This window comes from Mustela putorius, unplaced genomic scaffold (assembly GCF_011764305.1).
Source record: "Mustela putorius furo isolate JIRA1106 unplaced genomic scaffold, ASM1176430v1.1 tig00003937_pilon_pilon_pilon, whole genome shotgun sequence".
NCBI lineage: Eukaryota > Metazoa > Chordata > Mammalia > Carnivora > Mustelidae > Mustela > Mustela putorius.
The window spans coordinates 6,056,665-6,078,318 of NW_025422082.1; the positions used below are offsets into that span (position 1 = coordinate 6,056,665).

General features: G+C 38.6%; 1 protein-coding gene across 5 annotated transcripts in view; it reads left to right on the plus strand.

The window, feature by feature from the left end:
* Nucleotides 1–21,654, plus strand: part of CDCA2 (cell division cycle associated 2) — a 51,427-nt gene that overhangs the window by 20,760 nt on the left and 9,013 nt on the right. For 4 of the 5 annotated variants that reach the window (XM_004763243.3, XM_004763244.3, XM_045069501.1 and 1 more), the window contains 7 exons: nt 2,336–2,422; nt 2,733–2,941; nt 5,159–5,243; nt 5,698–5,948; nt 10,155–10,233; nt 11,527–11,615; nt 12,561–12,698. In XM_004763243.3, the coding sequence (XP_004763300.1) occupies nt 2,336–2,422; nt 2,733–2,941; nt 5,159–5,243; nt 5,698–5,948; nt 10,155–10,233; nt 11,527–11,615; nt 12,561–12,698 (938 nt within the window). The remainder of the gene's footprint in view (nt 1–2,335; nt 2,423–2,732; nt 2,942–5,158; nt 5,244–5,697; nt 5,949–10,154; nt 10,234–11,526; nt 11,616–12,560; nt 12,699–21,654) is intronic. The other variant, XM_045069500.1, reaches the window with a different exon arrangement.

The window sequence follows — 21,654 nt, forward strand, 5'->3', positions numbered from 1 at the left end:
CCCTCCCTTCCTGTTCCAGTAGATCCTCTGTGCTCTGACCCAAAGCCGGTCCCTTGAGGGTGACCCCTTGCCACTTGGAGGACCTCCTGCCTGAGGTGTTCCCTCTGTTCTGAGTTGTTCACTTCTCCCATTAACATACAGTGTGCTGTATTATCTCCCTTCTTAAACTGACCCTTGTCCCGGGATTTCCTTCAGCCAAAACCACATTTCCTTGCTTCCTCTATGGCAAAGCTCCCTTTAAGACCTGGTGGAGCTCTGTCTCCTCGCCTCCCATTCTCACTTGCACCAGCTCCTAACAGGCCTTGGTCACCTCTTCATTGCTATCCCTTTAGGCACTCTCACCAGACCCTCTCCCCAGGGCCCCAGCACGGCAGGCAGAGCTGCCATTGCCCTCCCTAGAGGAACCATTTCTTCACTGGGCATCGGGACGCCGTTTTCTCTGGTCTTCCTTGTTTTACTGACCATTCCTTATTTGTCTGTTTATTTTCTTCTCTTACATCCTTTAACCTTGAAGCATTTGAGTGCCCTGGCTTTAGTGCTCAGGCTTTTTCTCTCTGCATTCACTCGCTAGGTGATTGTGGACGTTCCCACAACACTAAATGCTACCTGTATGCTGTTGACTTCAGAATTTAAATACCCGTCCTTGGCCTCTTCCCTGAACTCTGAAGTGCTCAACTGCCTTTTCTGGTCTCCACAGGGATGTTTAATAAACATCTCAGACTTAGGAATTAATACTCAAGAAGATCTTGACTATTTTTCCTTCCCCAGTCTGCTCATCTCTGGGTTGTTTTTTGTTGTTTTGTTTTATTTCATCTCAATAAACCATCCTACCATTCACCCAGCTGCTTGAGTCAAAAGCATTGGAGTAACTCTGGCCACCTCCCTTTTAAAAGTTAAACTTCCGGGCATAACGAGGTGGCTCAGTTGGTTGTGTCCGGCTCTTGACTTTGGCTCAGGTCATGATCTCAGGGTCCTGGGATTGAGCCCATGTTGGGCTCCATACTCAGCAGGGAGTCTGCTTGAGATTCTCTCACTCCCTCTCCTGCTAGCCCTCTTCCCACCTCTCTCCCTCAAGTAAATAAATCTTTAAAAAAAAAAAAAAGAAAAGTTCAATTTCAGTCCCATTAACAAATGCTGTTGGTTGTTCTATCTTGACAATATAGCAGGTGTCTAACCAATTCCCACCCCCTAACTGTTATCATTGTGGTCCGGGCTCCCACCTTCTCATGCCTGGATTGTTTCGTGTGTCCTCTTATGTGATTGCTCTGCTTCCATTCTTGCCAGCCCCCCCTCTTTGGAGTCTTCTACATGGCGTCCAGGGTGTCCTTTTAAAATGCTAGCTATGCTATGTCACTCCCCTTCTCAAAATCTTTCATTGACCTCCCACCCTACTTAGAATGGGACTCAGTCCATACCTGACCTAGTCCTTAGCCTTCTCTTGGAGCTTCTTAGCTCTCTTCTCCTTTTCACGCTGTTCCAGCCACACTGGTCTTGTTCTACCTCTATGTGTCCAGTACATTCTCATCTCAGTTCTCTGCACTTGGTTTCATGCATGTAAGGTTCTTCCTTAGATACATGCATAGCTCACTTCCTCACTTCATTCAGATGCCTGCTTGATCCCTGAACACCTCCAAACAGCAACTCCCCCCTCCCACCTTATCCTGCCATATCCCTTTAATTTTGATATTATTTCCTTTAAAGGAATACATTACTACTTGTTACCTATACATTTTGTAACTTTTTATTTTGAGGTGACTTAGAGTCACAAGCAATTGTACAAAATCATATCTAAAAGGATTTAGTGTTGTCCCCCCGACCCCCCCAAATTCCCCAGGTGGTAGCATCTTGGGTGTGGTCATACAATATCCCAAGCAGGAAACTGACACTGATACAAGCCTCTGACTCTTTCTCAGATTTCCCCAGTTTTACATGCACTCATTTGTGTATATAGTTAGTTCCGTGTACTTTTATCCCCTGTAGACTTATATGACCGTGTTGCAGACAAGCTAGAGAACAGCTCCAGCATAGGGGTCCCTCTTGCTATGTTCACCTTTAATAGGTGTAGCTCCCTCTTTCCTTCTACCACTCCCGGGTTTTATATTGTCTGTGTGTACCCCAGAGTATGGGAGATTTGTCTGTTTTTATTGATCATTGTCTTTCTGGCACCTAGAAAAGAGCACCTGTCACATCATAAGTGCCCAATATATATTTGTTAAGCGTTGATCATAAGGAAAGGCTCTCTTGTGAGAAAAAAATATGCAGGAGGAAGCCTTGCCTTGTTTGAGAGCACACACAACATGCAAAAATTTTTTTTTAATCATCTCTCTCCTCACAGCCCATCTTCTCCCTCGCACCACCCTTGCATCCTCAAATGCCTCTGACTCCAGCAATGAAATTGGTCCTCCTTCATTGTTCAGCTCAGGTTAGTTTTCTGGTGCAAAGCGCAGCGGTCATGAGTGGAGGCCTGGGCACTCTTCTAGGATTCATGGCAGCCAAACTCCTTGCTTACCTTTACCCTCAGGAGTTAGATTTGAATTGAAAACTATGGCCAGCGCCACGTGTTTTCTTTATATATTCAAGTGAAATTCCAGATGTTCTGCCCTAAGGTGGATATTTGGGGTTGGACTTCTTCTAATGTGTTTGTTAGTCTCTTTGCAAATGCACAGTATTTTTGGTATAGAACACTTGATTCAGATGTCTTCCACCTCTCTTGTTTACATGTTCCTTTGAAGGAGTCATGGTTGCCGAGTGTATAGAGGGCAAAAGATCAAGGGATGCTGTTCCACTTGACAATTTGATGGAAGTGAGCACAGACACCACTCCTGAAGTCAGGTCCCTGGTTACTTCACAGTGTACGAGGGACGTTTCATCCTCTGAGACCTTTGTACTTCGTTCTGTGCTAAAGAAAACCTCTGTTAAGCTGTTTCCAGAGGGCCTGCAGGTAAGTTTAGAGCTCCTTTTCCTAAAGCAAATTGAATAAATATGCATTTGGGCTTGAAGCAATTTTTGTGAATTGTTGTATATGTCATACTGGTTTCAAATGTTTTCCCCTCCTTTCCTTACTTAGAGCACTGTGCAGAGTTCATTCCTTTCTTCTTTCCTCTTTCTAAACTCAGCATAGAATATAACTTGACAATTTGATATATGTAGACTTTATTGTATGAGAGTTTCATAATTATTAATGTGTGTTAGTTATTTCCACCTAAAATATTTGGTCTCAGAGATAGCTTATTCACAGGCCTGTATGTTTCTCTAAACTCAGCTTGGATGAATGAAGAGTAGGTTGATGGGAACTAGCTGGCATTTATTGAGTCTTTTAAAATTGTATTTATTTATTTTTTTTGAGAGCGTGCATGCACACAAGTTGTGGCAGGGAGGGATACAGGGAGACACGAGGAGAGAATCTTAAGCAGACTCCACGCTCAGCAGAGCCTGATGCAGGATTTCATTTCATGACCCTGAGATCATAACCTGAGTCGGACTCAGCCACCCAGGCGCCCCTTATTGAGTATGTCTATGGACAATTCTGGCATAGATCATGGACATGCAGTCCTAGTACTCTAAGGAGAATATTAGCCCCATTTGAAGTAAATTTAGGCTTGAGGTTATTAAATGAACCCAGATAAATCTGATATAGAAATCCATGGCAGGCTATAAACTCTGAGAGGTGGAGAGAATGGGCTCTGGAGTCCCAAGTGCCTGGTTTCAGATCCTCACTCTGAAGTTCAAGAGCTGCTGGGCCAATTATGTCACCTTTTTATACCTTGGCTTCCTTCTAGTTCACAACTAGTCTTGTGAACGGACAACACTAGTAACTACCTTACAAGGTGATTTGAGCATTAACTTCAATAATAATATGAAATTAGCACCAGTGCCTGGCAAATGAGAAGTTATTTTGTTTTCAGTCCACAGGCATTTAAATATATAACCAGGCCTACACATCTGTTTCTAAAGCCAAAAGGAGGTAGCCATCTTCTATTGACATGAATAGTTATGGTCACCGGTTATCTTAAACATTTTAACAGTTTTTCCGATCAAAGAGCTGATGTGGGTTTCTATGCAAAACTGCTTATTCATATGTTGTATTCGTTTTATCTTCTCCTCAAACAGACTTAACATCTTCATGATCCATATAACCCTTACTGATTAACAGCATTACATAGCCAACAACAAATCCTACCACGAAAATTTTATGAAGATTTTTATGATCAATGATCTTTTCACTGAGCTCTCTAAAGTTTGTAGGTGTATACAGTTTGAGTCGTGAGCTAATTTTTGTGGTTGTTTTAATTAACGATAGCCTCAAAGTTCTCAAGAATTTTGTTTTCTGCATTCACTTATTTCATAAATAAAGGCATTTCCCTGATCAGGAAGATGAAATGGACTTGAGAGATAGTTGCTCAAGGAGGCTTGTTGGGGGCAGGACAGATGCTGAGAGAAGGTGCTGCTCCTGAAATGGGGTCAGTGGAGTCAATGAACAGCCCTAGAGAACAGGAGTTTGTCCAGGGTGTAGGAAGCAGGTGATGAATTGGAGGTGACTCATGGAGCCCACAGCCCTGGCTCCCACCTGCGTCACTTGGGGCCCTATGTTGAGTGGGACCGTGTCTGGTGCTTCAGGACTTGGACTGACCCTCCCTCCCCAGCTTGCCAACTCTCTCAAGCTTTTGGGGAAGTATACAGGGACAGATGTTACCTTTTTGCCTTGTTCCAAACTCAAGAACTTAGAAAAGGTGTGGTTCCCATATTTAAAAGACAAAACACCCCATTATGCCATTTACCTTTTTGTTTTCTTATTTTCATGCAATTCTCATACCTGTAGATAGTTCTTTTATCTGACACCAACTGTGGTATAACTCTAGCCACTCACATTTTCCTGATCTTCATTTGCCAGATTAAAAATGATGGAATGAATTCAGCCCTTTTTATGGATTTCTGTTCTTTAATCTTGACCTAAAATACTGTTTACTAAAGTAATGTTTAGGGCATCTAGTTTTTCTTTGTTGCTCATATCAGTAAGCCAGAACAATTATGAAAGTAAATGTAATCTGCAACACTGCATAGTATCTCTCTTGGGCAGACAGTTCAGAGTGGCCCTTCTTACCGAAGTGCATATGCATTTATATATGTAAAATTATTCATTTATGTTTATTTTGTTTAGGAACACTGTGACAATCTCTGTGATGACGGGACTCATCCAGGCTTAATCTCAAGTCTTGCAAACTATTGCAAAGAACAAAAAGCAGGTAAGAAATTCACATTTATTTTGAAGCTTCATGGTATCCTTTTCTTGTGAAATATTAGATCTACTATGTGGTAGTTTCAATGATCTGCTAAATGCCTTGATGCTTCTCACATTATATGGGAAGGAAGGACAGTTGCCTGGAATCTCTTTGGAGAGACAATTACTCTGTCCATTTCATCTGCCCCTTTGTACTTAATGGTACTACTTGTAAAGAAAATTGATATTTCAATTTTCTAAACTTCTAAGATACTCATGCAACATTTACTTTAAAATCTATTTTCATATTTTAGAACTACTTTGTAACCTTTTCCATTTTGAATTTCTTTTTTCTACAAACTATTTTCTATTAAATGGGTAAGAGCTGAATCTAATCATGTTAAAAGATTCTAGGATATGCATTTTTAGATAAGAAATATAGCCTAATATTTTTTAATCTACCCATTTATTATCTACAGAAGGTCAAGAAAATTGCAAAGTGCCAGCTTCTCTAAATATCAGGAAGAGGAAAAGAGTTACTTTTGGAGAGGATCTAAGCCCTGAGGTGTTTGATGAGTCTTTGCCAGCAAATACTCCATTGCGTAAAGGAGGAACGCCTGTCCGCAAAAGGGATTTAAGTGGTGTCAGTCCTCTGCTACTTGAGCAATCACCAGTTCCTGTGCAGTTACAGTTATCACAACCAAATTTTGATGACAAGGGAGAGAATCTTGTAAGTGTGAAAAATGTGAAACAAACTTGTTTTTATTTCCATCAGGCCTCACCTGTTTTGTGTGAATAATAATTATGCTTTGAAATCACGAAATGGACTAAATGATGTGTCATGGTATAAATTAATGCAGTTTTCTAGGTAGGTTCCCTCCCCCCCAACCCTGTGCCTATCATGACAGGTGTATGGGGGATTAGCCGTGTTCTCATACTTGCATGACACCTTGTGCACTGCATATTTCATGACCCTAAATACAGTTGACTGTAGGATGTACCATTATTTTATCTATCACTAAGATAAGGGCCAGAACTGAATCTGTCATACACCGTGAATTGTAGGATATACTCAGATTTCAGAGGTAGAAAGATTTGAGAGAGCAACAACCTTAGAACTGATACACTGTAAATACAAACTTTTTTCCTCTAAGATGATTTTCTGTAGGAGAATTACTGGATGAAAAATGGATTTTTTTTTAACCTTTTTGATATATATTGCTGAGCATTCAGAAAGCGTAGTATAAAGGTTTTATTTTACCACACTTTGTAAACCTGGGTATTGACAGCACTTTTTAAAAATATCTCAATAAGAGAAAAAGATGACTTGAAAACTTTTAGTTTACTAATGAGGTTTGAACCTTTCTCCTAGGTTTATAAGCCTTTGGATTTCTTCTCTAGAGAATTGTCTATTAATCTTTACCCATTTTTATATTGGGGCCATCATTCATTCTCTCCCTTGCCTGTTATATTTTGAAATAAAAATATTCCATGTTCAGCCAAGATGGAGTTGGAGGGACCTAACTGACATTTTTGTAAGAAACAACTAAAAAAAAAAAAAATCCCCAGAAAACATACAAAACAGTGGTTCTCAGACATTGAACATCAGGAAGCACAGGATAGTAATCACCAAGAGAAGAGGAACAAATGGGACAAACTGCATAGGAACCCCAGCTTACTGCCTGGACTATACTTCCCAGGCCACAGCACAGGAAGGTTTTACCTTGGTAGAGCCTGGCAATCTCCATGAATTGAGAAAATGGAGCTGGGGTCTGGGAAAACAAAGAAGGCTAGAGCTCATGGCAAAGGACCAGAGAGGAGAGAGCTGCAGAGATAGCTCTGGAGATCTGCAAAGGGTTCACTTGAGCCTGTAGCTGAGTACTGGTCAATGTGTGATTGTGAATAAACTGCCTGATTTCAGGGAAAGGACTATCCACATGGGGCAGAGGAGACAATCCCTAGAGCTTACAGATGGGCAGGAACTATTCCCACCAACATGAGTGGTTGAAGAAACCTTGTAATTCAGAGGGCATCAGATACTCGGGAGAGTATTGCCTCACTAGCAGGACATAATTAGACTAAAAGCCTAGCAGAGCTCAAAAGCAAACTTCGAAAGGACACAGCTTTCCTCCAAGCGACTTTACTGTGTTGTATAACCTAACTCAACAGAAAACTATTCAGTGTCAAATAACATTAAATTCAAAATGTCTGACATTTCAATTAAAAACTAATAGCTGTGTAAGAAAAGATGCCCCCAGTGGGTAGAAAAACCAGTCAATAAAAGTAGACCCAGAGGGCGCCTGGGTGGCTCAGTTGGTTGAGCAACTGCCTTCAGCTCAGGTCATGATCCCGGACTTCCAGGATCGAGTCCTGCATCCGGCTCCCAGCTCCTTGGGGAGTCTGCTTCTCCCTCTGACCTTCTCCTCTCATGCTCTCTCTCACTCATTCTTTCTCAAATAAATAAATAAAATCTTAAAAAAAAAAAAATAGACCCAGAAATTACACATATGGTAGAATTTGTAGACAAGGCATTTAAAAAGTTACTTTAACTATCTTTCATATGTTCAAGGTAGTGGAGCAAAGTTTGAACTTGTTAAGAACATGAAAGATACAGAAAAGATCTCACTTGAACTCTGGAGGTTATAGTCGCTGAGAATTAGAAGCTTCGGGAAGAAAAATATGTTGAATGAGATTAATAACACATTAGAGACTGCAAAAGAAAAGATTTGCAAACTTAAAGATGTAGCAATAGAAACTATTCTTGAAAGAGTGAAAACAACTGAACAAAAATAAGCAGTTGATGAGCCTGGGACAACTTAAGGTGACATAATATGCATATACTTAGAGTCCCCAAAGGAGAGGAGAGATCAGAATAGAAAAAATATTTGAAACATAATGGCTGAGTTTTCCGATTTGATAAAATTTAAAGCTCACAAATCCTCAAGTTCAAATTCCCAGCCTAAGAAATATGAAATAATATGCAAAGACACATCATTACTTAGAAACCATGATATATGGCCTGGTACGACCTAGAACAAAAAGACCCATGACCCTAAAGAACAACAAACATGAAAGGCAGCCGAACTCTCATTAAAACTGCAAGCCAAAGGACAATGCAGCAGCATTTACTTGGAGGAAATACCAAAACAGTAACAACAAAACATATCAACCTAGAATTCTATATCCAGTGAAACCATCTTTCAAAACAAAGGTGAAGGACAGGCTTTTTTAGACATCTGGAAGCTGAGAGGATTCATTGCCATAGTGGGTTAGCATTAGAAGAAATGTTAAAGGAAATTTTTTAGTCGAAAGCAAAATGGCTCCTGATGGAAATCTAACAAAGAAATGAAGACCACTGAAGCTGCTAACCCATGTGGGCAAATGTAACAGACTTTTTTTTTTATTATTAAACTCTATAAAAGATTCTTTAAAGCAAGGATAATGATAGCATATTGTTTGGTTTATAACATGTCAGTAAGAAATACAACAAAAATAATATGGCATGAAGGCTGGGAGGTGCTCTTATGCTTTACATAAAGCGGTTTGAGTTAAACATGTATGCTGTAAACACTAAAGTAGCTTAGAGGGAAATAATTAAAGCCTGTATTTCAGCATAAGAGACATCTCAAATTAATGATTCCAACTTCTACTTTAAGAAGCTAATAAAAGCAAATTAAAGCCAAAGTGAACAGAAGGAATTAAGATAAATGCAGAAATCAATGAAGTAAAAAACAAAAATAGAGAAAAAATCATTGAAGTAAAAAGATTATGCTTTGGAAGATATTAGTACACTTCTAATCAGACTATTCAGAGAAAAAAATGAGAAATACTCAAATTACAATATAAGGAATAAAATGTGACTTGACCGCATTTTCTAACAGGTTTTAGAAGGGTGATACAGATAAGATAATATGGAAGTATTATGAAAAACTTAATGCCAATAAATTCAACAACATAAGCAAACTATTCCTTGAATAACAACCATTCCTTGAAAAACAACCAAATCTCTGACTAGAAGAAATAAATGACCTTATTAGCCCTATATTAACTGAAGAAATTGACATTGTAGTTAAAACCTTCCCACAAAGAAAAAACTGCATGTCCAGATGATTTTGCTAATGAATTCTACCAAACACTTAAGGAATTCTTAATTTTATGTACACCCTTTCAAGCCAAGGAGGTAGAAGTAATGTTCAGTTCAATGTCAGCATTAACCTGCTACCATAATCAGACATTGTAAGAAAACTATCACCTCATGAACATAATACATAAAAAGGTACTATATCAACACCAACTGAGATTTAACCCAGAGATGGCAAGTTGGTTTACTATCTGAAAAACAGTCTATATTTTACCATATTAACAAACTGAGGAAACCATATGTCATTTCTGATAAGTACTCTGAGCAAACTGGTGATTATAGAAAATTTCTTCAAACTGACAAGTTTTATTTATGAAAAATCAATAGCTACCATGATAATGTTAATTATGTGGGAAAGAAAAGATTTGATATCTGCATTTGTATTGCCATTTTCCCTTAAGTCCCCCTGAGTAATACTGAAATGTTAGGTTGTGTTTATTAATGGAATATCCTATTTACTTTAGAATTAGTACATGTGATTTTTAAGTAAACCACAGAGTAGCTTATTAGTGCATCATTTAATATTTTATTTGTTGGACTGTAGTTAGTAAACAGTTTCATTAAAGATTGGTAAATTATTGTAAAATATTTTTATATTCAGTATGTTTATTTTGCTCTGATTTTTTTTTCTTAATCTTTTATTGATTTCCCATCTGTATGCTTACTCAAGTTCCATCTACAAAAATGCCCAAAAGAAAAAAAATTTTTTTTTTTTTTTTTTTTTTTTTTTGGGCACATTACATGTCCACTGACTTTAAGGATGTCTAATTTCTACTCTTGTTTTTCTTTGTTTAGGAAAACATAGAACCTCTTCAGGTATCATTGGCAGTTCTGAGTCCTGTTAATAAGTCTTCAATCTCTGAGACTCTTTCAGGTAGTAACTTTTTTTATCTTAAAATCAGACAAGTGTCATTTTCATTATGAAACTAAAACTTAACTTCCTTTTTAAAAAATTTTATTGTAACAATGCATACTTACTTTAAAAAACCATATAGTATAGAAAGCTTACAAGAAGTCTCTTGGGGCACCTGGGTGGCTCAGTCAGTTACATATCCAACTCTTTTATTTCAGGTCAGGTCATGATCTCAAGGTGGTTGAGATTGAACCCCGTGCAGGGCCCCAAGATCAACAGGGAGTTGGAGCCTGCTTGAAATCTCTCCCTCTCCTATCCCTTCCCTGCTTGCGTGCTTTCTCTCTAAAATTAATAAATAAATATTAAAAAAAAAAAAAAAAGTAGTCTCTTGCCCATCCAGGCCCCATACCTTGTAATCACCCACAGTTAACTTCCGTAGATGGTGGGCCCTGTTTTTCAAGTCCCTGCAGGCAATGGAGTTCTCCTTTCAACTCCTCTCCTCTCAACTCCTCTCAACATGTCAGTAGTAAGCTCCTTGTGACAATTGACACAACTGAATGATGTGGATCACAAGGATCATTTTCCAGGGTCCAGAATTGTTTACCAACATTAAGTTGGCCTGTTGGGCACTTGCACTTTTTAAGTCCCTGGCTTCTTTATGATTGTGACAAGGCAAGACAGGACTTGGGTGACAAATGTCATGGGAACCGTTATTCAGGTCTTTTTCCGGAAAGAAATCCCTTAGTGGCTTCTCATTGGCTGGAAGACACAAACCAGATTCACTGGTACAGAATCTAAGACCTGGAGTGTGAAGTTAGAGCTAAACCTGGAAGCATAGTCTGTTCCAAAGCCCATGCTTTTTTACATATTATACTACTTTTCATATACAACATTAAAAGTGATCAAATGAAATAGTTACCTGAATTTTGTAAGTTAAAAAAATTATTTTCATAATCATCTTAATGCCCTTTATGCAATTTCATTGTAATTCATTGAAATGTAGCTTGGAATTAATGGACATGAGTGAAAATATGGCATTTTATTATAATCTGAATTCGTGTGTTATCTTAGGGCTAAATGGCATGCATTCTCCATGTAAAGTGGTAAAAGTTTTTGGGTATTCATTAAACTCTAAATCTTAAAACATGTTTTGGATCTCAGAATTTATCTTTGGTAATTAATTATTTATGTTTAGATATTATATTATGCTAAAAGCAAAGGTGCATATCCAAAACAATGTCCAGTATAACTGAAAAATGATGACTCTTACAACTTTTTGTTAGCTACCCTTATTTTGCTTGTCTTCTTCATCAGGCACTGATACTTTCAGCTCTGAAAAAAACCATGAGAAAATAGCCTCCCATAAAGTTGGTAGAGTAACACGGGCCTCTAACAGAAGTAGTGTAAGTATTTGTATTTGGCACAATGTATTTGTTTTTAAATCTTGCTATAAATTTTTTTTTGTTTTTATAATCACGTGATTATAGGTAAAATCTTGATTTGATTAATATCATTGAGAGCTCATACCTTACCTACATAACATATAACCCATGGTAATGTTCTTTTTTCTGATTTCATTTTAGTTCTGTTAGAAGAAAAATACAGTAATATTACAATGTAGTAATACAGTGCTTTCAAAGTTTGTGTTAATGTAGAAGGTAATCTGTTTGGAACATTTGTTTGGGGTCTATGTGGTTTTATGAATTTTATTGAGGTTCACAGTGGAGAAGAGTAGTGTGTAATTAACAGACCCAGAAAATGACAATTACAACTTTTCATAAAATATTTCATTTTTTTTCCAGGTTTTTTAACACTGGGTTTTAACTATTCCATAGGAGCATAACTCCCACTGAATGCATGTCTTTTCCTATTTCATTAAATTAGATAAAATTGGATTTTTGTTTAAATTTATAAATATATAGTATACCATGATGGGCCTTTTAGCTGAAGTTGTTGGGTGATAAACCCAGAATTCACATTTAGATAAGCTAAGTACATGTTCCTACCCCACCATCCCCCATAACTCCACAGCACTTAGCTGCTAAATTGTAGATGCTTATAAATATTTGAAGAAATAACTAATTTTACACTTTTTTTTTCTTTTTTTAAAAAATGGACAAAGTGCATATGCTTCTGGGTATACGTTTGATAAGATCAGAAATTGGTAATTACTCTTCTCCCATTTGGGTTTAAGATGGTTAAAATACTTGCAGTGGAACTTGTGAATTAAAAGGAAGTGGGATAGAAAATGTAGAAACAGTGTGGGAAGGAAAATAAATGTGAGAAACATATCTTAAAATGCACTTGCTTGTGTTTTGTGATATCCCTCCTTTAAATTTTCTTTATAGCAATTGATCACTTTTGCAGAAGAGAATGTTTGCAACTTATTTAATACAGAAGCTCAGCCTTGTAAAGAAAAGAAAATTAATAGGAGGAAATCTCAGGAAAGGAAGTCCACAGGAAGAGTACTTTCTAAAAAGAATCAGGTAAGTGTGTGTTTAAAGATACAGTAAGAGAAGAATTAATTGGTACATATCTTTGTTATATGATTAGGAATGCACGGAAACAAAATTTTTCTAGTTAACATCAGACCAAGAGTATTAAAATCATCATAGAATAGAAAGGGCCAGAGGCAATTTGTGTGTGTGTGTGTGTGTGTGTGTGTGTGTATTTATATATGTGTGTGTGTGTATGTATATATAAAATTTATAATATATGTAATCCGCTATAATTACCCGAGGACCATTTTTGTATTTTGTATTTTCTTCATTGTATTATGTACATTTTCAACACAGTAAAACTCAGAACTCAAGTGTTAAATTGATTCTTACCTTTGAATCTCATCTAATCTCACCCTATGAAATCACCCTAATTTCTTAGACAAAGATGAGTGTGCCATCTGCCCTTGTGTGCTTTCATTTCTGCCAGGGCTGGATCTCTTCCCGTATTTAAGGGAGAATTTAGAAACTGGCTCTTCATCTTCCTCAATACTTCAAGGCCTGTGCTGGCTCAGGGGACTTTACGATCTCTTTATGGATGGCTGATCTAGCACCTTAACTTAGTCACTGGACCTCGGCCACTTCAGTGATCCAGGCCTTCCTCTGCCTTTCCCCACAGCTTGTTGGTACCTAAGACCTTCCTGCTTTTAATAGTACACACTACTTTGTCCCATTTGCTGACCCCAGCGGCCTCTCCTGCCACGTTCTCACTCCCTTACATACCTCTTCTGATGTGAACAGTCTTCTGGCTCCTCCGTGTACCCTCTGGCATTCAGATATCCCGTTATTTCCTACGTTTCCTTGTTCATACTGCCTGAGCTATTTCACCAACTCTTGTCAGTAACGTGCATTTTCCATCCCTTGCCTTCCACTTCTAGTCTGGATTGGTCTCCCACCACCCTCCTGCCATCTAACGTTGGTCCTGGAGAGACACACATCAGTGATCCTATGGCAGTCATAGCTGCAGATACTCTGTGAAGTCTGCTCTCACTTTCCACCTCTTGATTGGAATTATTTTCCTAAGGTGTTGAGAAACTAGTGACAATCGAGAGCAGCCTTTGATTTGAGGTCTCATGCTTTGTTAAGTGGCACCTCAGCAGCATTTGACATAACAGAACATCCCTTTATAGTCTCTGTTACGGGTTGATTTCCTTCCATCCACCCTTAGTTTGTATTACCTGGAGCTCCTCTTTGCCGTTCTAAATTGTATATTTTCTGGGTGGTGTCATTGGCAGCATGGTTGATGCATCCCAAATCTGTCTGATCTATAAGCATGATAAATGGCCTACTAGACTTCTCTTCTTAAACCATCCTACAGGCCCCTCAGATACCAACTTTTCCAAAACTAAGCTCATCAATCTTACCCCAACACCCCCCCAAAACAGTTAGTAAACTTCCATCGTGTTCCATGAAACAAAAACTGACTTAAACATGGCCCAAACATCTGCAGGCCAGCAAAGCCGAAAAAACTGAAAGTTTTCCTGGTTCAATCCCTCTTTTAGATCACACTCCTTTGAAATATCCCCTTGCTGAAAAAAAAATACACATAAATTCAAAAATATGCATACATCTTTATTATTACATTAGAAATTGGTTTTTTCAGACTAAAGAAAAACTGCTACAAAGAATGTACATGTACTTTTTGACATAAAATCGATAGCCAGAAAGTTCAAGGAGGATTGAGCATTAAGGTTTGTTCCAACCCCTCCCAGGACACATTGGAGTTAAAATAATTGATTTAATAAAAAGACTAGCCTCAGAATAGCAATGAGAAGAGGAAGGAAGGGACGAAGGATGTTAAGCAAAAGGACAGCCTTCAGTGCATCTCTGGAAGACAAAGCAGACGAGGGCACATTGACAGATGAAAGGTGTAGATTCACAGCCCAGAATGTACTTGGAGGGAGTGAGAGAGGCATTGGGAACCAGCCGGCACATCGCACGATCCCAGGAATCTGTGTGCGGTATTGGCGGATCTGGTAGAAGGTGAGAGTGGGAAGTGGTAATGGAAAACAGAAAGACCGAAGGTTTGTATGCGAGACAGTTCGCACCAGTTGGCACCCCTCGTCCTGTCCCATCAGGTTCTCCCATCTCAGAACAGATGATGTCATGTAGGTGAAAGCCCTCATTCTGGGCATTTGGAAAGGCCCATAGTCTTGACAGCTTGCTCTTGCCCTCAAGCAATGCCTATGGTTGAGACTCTCCATTCTGCCCTGCCCGACCCTGCACAGAGCTGCCATTAGGATTTCCCTGCAGGAAACAGAGTTGCTGGAAAACAGGGAACTCTCTGACCAATTTATCCAGACTTTTCTTATGTAAAATCAGACAACTCAGTACAAACCAGAGATGAGAGATCTATATTTCAAAGTTGTAAAACTGGGGCGCCTGGGTGGCTCAGTGGGTTAAAGCCTCTGCCTTGGGCTCAGGTCATGTTCCCGGGGTCCTGGGATCAAGCCCCGCATCTGGCTCTAAGCTCAGCAGGGAGCCTGCTTCCTCCTCTCTCTGCCTGCTTCTCTGCCTACTTGTGATCTCTTTCTGTGTGTCAAATAAATAAAAAATCTTAAAAAAAAAAAAAAAAAGTTGAAGAACTGACCCCAGAAAGAAAGATTATTCTGGGAATGGAAGGAAACTTTATTTTAAAAAGACCTGACATACTTGGATTTAAGAAAATATTATCTGCATAAAACTAAGAAGATGATGCTATAAAAAAGGAGCAGAGGGAGAAATATTCATAAATACATAAAATTTAGTCATTGGACTAGAATAAAAAGGAGTATCCCAGAAGGTAGAGCAAAAGAGAAACAGACTAGTAGTAAGATATGAAAGCTGAATCTAGGAGACTATGTAGGTATCTGAGAACAAGAAGATAGAATGAGAGAAACTGTCCAAAGAAGGGGTTTCCAATAGTGGAAGAAAAGAGTCTTCAGGGTATAAGGGTCTACTGAATGCCTAGTACAATTTAAAAAAAAAAAAAAAAAAAAGGCCAGGACTTCAGCCTGTCATTATGAAATTGAACAATAAGGATAACAAGAAAAGTGGACTTTTCCTCCCAGGAAACAAGAATCTGAGAGTATCAAGTTTAGCAGCAGTCTGAATGGTAAAAGGTAATTGAACAGGACCTTTAAAGTTTTGAACAAAACTTGATGTCAGCCCAATAATCTGTACCCAGTCAAATCCAGTTAGGTGTAAAAGAAAAAAATAAAGACATTTAGACACTTCAAGGACTCTGAAAGTTTTTCTTTGGGCATTACTAAAGGAGATACTCTAGCAAAACTGAGGAAGTAAGCTTAAGGATTCAGGACACACAGTGGATCCTAATAATACAGGAGAGCGATGCAAGGGAAATCTCCAAACGTGGTTGTTCAGCCAGCGCAGAAGAGCAGCAGTTCCAATTTGAGCAGGAGGAAAGGGTGCTCCAGGGAGAAGGTCTGGATAGAAAAACAAAAAGACCTATGATTGAGAAAGTGGAAGGCATGTCATATAAGAAGAAAAAGAAAGGTAATTATATGCCTATACCATTTCAAATAAAAGTCCGTGTATAAAAGTTCTGGAGTAAACATGAAGCAATAGTTAGTGAGATTTCAAGCAATAAAGGAGTGTAAGGAAAAGTATGTTTTCTAGTGCCAAGAGTCATCTACAGGGGGCGCCAGAGGAAAGGAAGCCAAGATTTGTCCTTGGCAGTCCTAATGTAAATGCTGTTTTCAACTAAGGGCAAAGCTTTTTAAGAACCCGATTGTTGTGCAAGATGATCTGAATTAGCTGAATCGGAAGGTGAGAAGTGGGTAGAGAAGATGTCAGTGAGAGTGTTAGCATTCAGTCTAAGAGGAAATGTGCAAATTCTGAAGTCAGACTGCCTGAGTTCTAAATTCTGGCTTGACCGCCTCCTACCAGTGGAATGGCAGGCAAGATTCTTGATTTCTCTATTGGTTTTTTTTTTTTTAATTTTTAATTTATTTATTTGACAGACAGAGCTCAGAAGTAGGCAGAGAGGCAGGCAGAGAGACGGGGCGGGGGGGGGGGGTGAAGCAGGCTCCCTGCTGAGCAGAGAGCCCGATTTGGGGCTCGATCCCAGGATCCTGGGATCATGACCCGAGCCGAAGGCAGAGGCTTTAACCCACTGAGCCACCCAGGCGCCCCTCTATTGGTTTTAAAATAAAGGTAATGTACTTAATTTATAAGCTTGTTGCGTGCATTAAATGAGTTAGTGCTTGTAAAATGCTTAGAATGATGCCTGGCGATAGCAAGTATTACAGCTGTCCTTACAACTGTCTTACGGATTAGGGGTTCAAGATCTATTTTGAAAGCTAATGAAACAAATTTACCTTTTGACCCAGCAATCTCATGTTTGGGAATCTGTCTCTGATCCAATGACGAAAGTGCAAAAAGGTATATGAACAAAGTTATTTTTTGCAGTACCCTTTGTAATGGAAAAACCAAAAAACCAAAATGTCCATCAGTATGAGACTGGTTGGATAAACTAGGGTGTACTGACAAAGTATTTTACAGCTGTAAAGTAGAGTGAAGAGAATATCCAATGTGATGCCAGGATGTATTTACAGTTAAGTGAAAAAAAAAGTAGGTGTAAATAACATATATAGTAGGCTTCTTGGTACTGAATTGTGATGCTGCCCCCACCCTGTTGCCAAAATACTTCTCTGTTGAAACCCTAACCTCCAGTACCTCAGAATGTGACTTGATTTAGAGATAGGGCCTTTGATGAGGTGACTGATTTAACATGAGGCCTTTGGGATGATCTCTAATTCAGTCTTAATTGTGTACTTATAAGAGCAAGTTTGGACACAAAAGGACACCCTAAGTGAGCACACACCCAGGGAGAAGACCACATAAAGAGGCAGCAGGAAGGCAGCCATCTAAACACCAAAGAGGGAGGCCTCAGAGGAGACCAACCCTGCCAGTGCCTTGGTCTTGAACTTCCAGCCCCCAAACTGTGAGACAAGAGATTAAGACTGTGTAAGCCACCTAGTCTGTGGTGTTTTGTTATGACAGCCAATATGACAAACGAATATACTACGTTTTACCTAAGAAAATAGGGAACATTAAACATGTGTGAATATGTGTATATATTCATACACACACATAAATCTTTTCATAAAAGTGGGAGAAAAAGCCAAAGACAGTATGTATAAAGAGTCCTTTGAGAGAGGAGCGCAATCTAGAATAAAGAAAATAAAGGTTTTTGTGTTTTTTTTTTTTTTTTTTTTTTTTTTACTGTCAGGGATCCAGACTTCATCATTAGACAAAAAATAAAAATTCAAATTCAGAATCTTGTTAGGCTAAATTTGAATTAGAAACATCAGTATGGACTCATGTTTTTTTTTTTCCTTTAAAAAAGACCTAGCTCTGTCAAGGTTTAGAAGCAGTGAGCAACCCTGGTACCTAGGTTGCCATTTCTGAATACCATTTTCGACTAAAAGTGATCAATGTTCCGGAGTGAAATGGCTGTTTTCAGATTTATGAACAGCGCATGTAGGAAATGAGCCTGGGTCTGTACCAGTGTGCAGTGAGGGAAGCTTTAAGAAACGACTGGGGCCACGGAGAAGTTCCTCAAACCATTTCAAAGGGGCTCCACTCACCAAAGGTAGGACAGTGTGACTGTCAGAAGTAACAGTGGCTGAGCATCTGGGTGGCTTGGTCGGTTAAGTGTCTGCCTTTGGCTCAGGTAATGACCTCAGGTTCCCAGGGTCATGCCCTGCATGGACCTCCCTGCTCAGTGGGGAGCCCACTTCTCCATCTCACTCTGCCCCTTCCCATGCTTGTGTTCGCTCTCACTGTCTCTCTAATAAATAAAACCTTTAAGGAAGAAAAATTGTAGTGCATTAAAACAGACTTCAAATGTGAAAAAAATACTTCAGTTCATCATAGTTAAAAAATCTTAAAGGTCACCTTAGGAGCTCACCAGCTTGTTTTTGTGAAAACTGGAAAATACAGGAGTTTTATTTCTGGGAAGCAAATAGTTGATGAGGGAGTTACTTATAGGAGAATTTCTACTAATAAATAAAAAAAAAACTTTCATGAAAGTTGTTGGTCATGAGGTAGTAGGCTGATGGGGGAGTCAGAATGGATGGATTGCAGTGGACACCTGAGCCCCCCGGTCAATTACAGTGTCACAGGGGAGAGAACATGGTCCTTCCAATGCAATGAAGAAGTCTACAGGCATCCATGAAATAATCTTTCAAAAAAAAAAAATCAAAGCTGAATCTAATCAAGCCTACATCTAATGACCAGTTTTAGGAAGTGTGGGGGAGAGAGGAAAATAAAGACCCCCTGATTGCAGTCAACCAAATCCAGAACTTGGCTAATTCTCCGAGACAAGTTCCTCAGTTTACTCATCAAATGGTGAGGGAAGAAAGAACCATAGATTACAAGATCTGCCAACCGAATGGAATGTGTAAGGACCTTATTGGGATCCTGATTTTGAACAGTTGTAAAAAACATTGATGGGCCAATTGGAGAAACTAGACCTCTGAGGAAATATAGGGAGAATTGCTGTTTTTGTTCTTTGTGTCTAGGCTGTTTATTTTGAGATCATTTTAGATACATGGCTGTTGTAACAAGAATTATGGAGATTTCCCAAGTACCCTCTATCCAGTTTCCCCCAGTGAAAATTTAGAAAATATGACATAGAAAAATACCTGCAGTCAAAATAAACGGATATCCTCTTGCCTTCGTAACCCTGCCTACTTCCCATGCCTCTCCCCACCTTAAATTAATGTGTTCTCCATTTCTTTCATTTTGTCATTTCTGAAATGTTATAAAAATGTAATCACACTCTATGTAACTTCTTGGAACTGGCTTTTCTCAAGTCATTATATTGTATACCTTAAACTTAAATTTTATCTGTCAATTATATCTCAATAAAGCTGGGGGAAATGACATTACAAAAGGTAAACATCAATAATAAAGTTCAATGCCAAGTAATAAAAGGTTTCATCTTATTATGGATTTAAAAAAAGGAGCTTTATCTCCTGGGGATGCTGCAGGGATTTTCACACAAAATGGGCTAATGCCTGGGATTTGCTTTAAAATAATCCGAGGGAAGGGGATTATAAATGAATCCAGATTTCTATATGTTAGTAATTGTTGAAGCTAGAGGATGGGTACCTGGGGTTCAATATACTATTCTACCTGCTGTGCTTAAATTTTCCATAAGAAAACTAAAAATACAATACTATGAGCCTCTTCTTTAGAGAGCTGTAACTAGCTATAAGAACTAAAAATGGAACCAAGAAGTAAACAGGACAAGGAAGTACGTGCTTTTCATCATAAAACTTTTCCTGTACAATTTGATTTGTTGTCATGTACATGAATTATTTTTAAATAATTTTGAAGCAACTCTCTGGAAGCAGCTTAAGTATTATTTATGCAAATAAAAGATAAGGATTTATATCTGTTTCACGATCTCCTTCACTGAGAAGAAATACTGGTGATTCTGGAATGAATGGAATCACTTTGGGGATAATACCTTCAGTTGTCCATCTGCTTTAAGTCATAAACCAACCTTACATTTGTAGATCTGTGGCTTCCCTAGGATCCCAGTCATATGCAGCTGGCTTTGTTACAGTATAAGCAAGGCTTTTTTGTATTGGAGCAGACTTAAATTTTGATAAAGTTCCAGCGTTTGCAGATGAAACCTTCTAATGGAGAAGCAGTACTAGACGTATGTTCATGAGAGTATGAGTGCTTTACCCTTTCCTCTTATCTTCTGGTGGTGTACTTCTGCTGGTCCATAACAATGAAAAAGCATTATTAGCTTTTCATCGTGAGTAACAAATTTTATGAAGTTTAGCTAGATCTCTCCTTTCACATTTATTCATTTGTTCTTGTTTGTTGAGAATCATTATGTGCTGGCACTGTTGTAGGTTCTGGAGATGTTTCATATAAACAAAGATGTCCAAAATCCTACTACAAGGGTATTTTCTGTACCTATGAATTAGAGGCTATTCTAGAAGTTATAACCTGATAACAGTGACTGTCACATATTAACGTGCAGTGCCTGTGTCACACAGTAAGACTGATCACAATTTGGTATTAAAAAATATTTAAAAATTTTCCCTGTATCTGTTCTCATAGTGCTAGGAAGGAATGTGAGAGAACGAGAAGAGCTGACACAGATCTTTTGTGTACGGCCCAAGCCTAATTTTTAACCATTTCACTTATGTTAACTAACTTCATACTCAACGCAGGGATCTGTGATGTATGCTGGTGTGGTTCCCATTTTGCAGGGAGGAGGTGGAGGTACAGAGAGGTGAGGTGACTTACCTAAGATGGGAAGGCATTTAGGTGGCAGAGGCGGGCATCTGGCACCAGAGATGGAATCTCATCTGTGGAGCCCAAGTTAAGATTTTTCTCTTGGTTTCCACATCCATTGACCAAGCTGTTGTTTCCCCAACTGTTCCATGGAATGTCAACAGATGTTCCATTAAAAAAATATATATATATATTTTTTTTTTCATGGAAAAATAGTTAACCCAGCATATTCCTAATGTGTATGGAGATTATTTATACTGAGGACTTCTCAGAGAATGTAATGTTAATGTATATTATAAATCACCAAGAGAAACATTTATCTTGTACAGTTCTAAAATTATTTTTCCATGGAATGTTTTATTTTGTTTTGTTTTTACAGGATATCTATAGATATCTCAAGGAACATACAGTTCTGTGCCATTTTTGTACTCTTGAATACATCAGCCACTCTTTCACATCATTAGTTTCTATGCTTTCACCCAAATCATCTTTCTTAAATGTGAAATCAAATGTTGTAACTCCCTGAATCACTGTGCAGTGAACCTTCATTGTTTTCAGGCTCATAACCTTTGCATACGAGGGCCTTGCTTGCTTTATGGAGCCCCCTGTAGGCCAGGTAGTCATCTCAGTCCATATCGTCTGTCATGGTTTATATATTTATATATGTATATAGTTTATA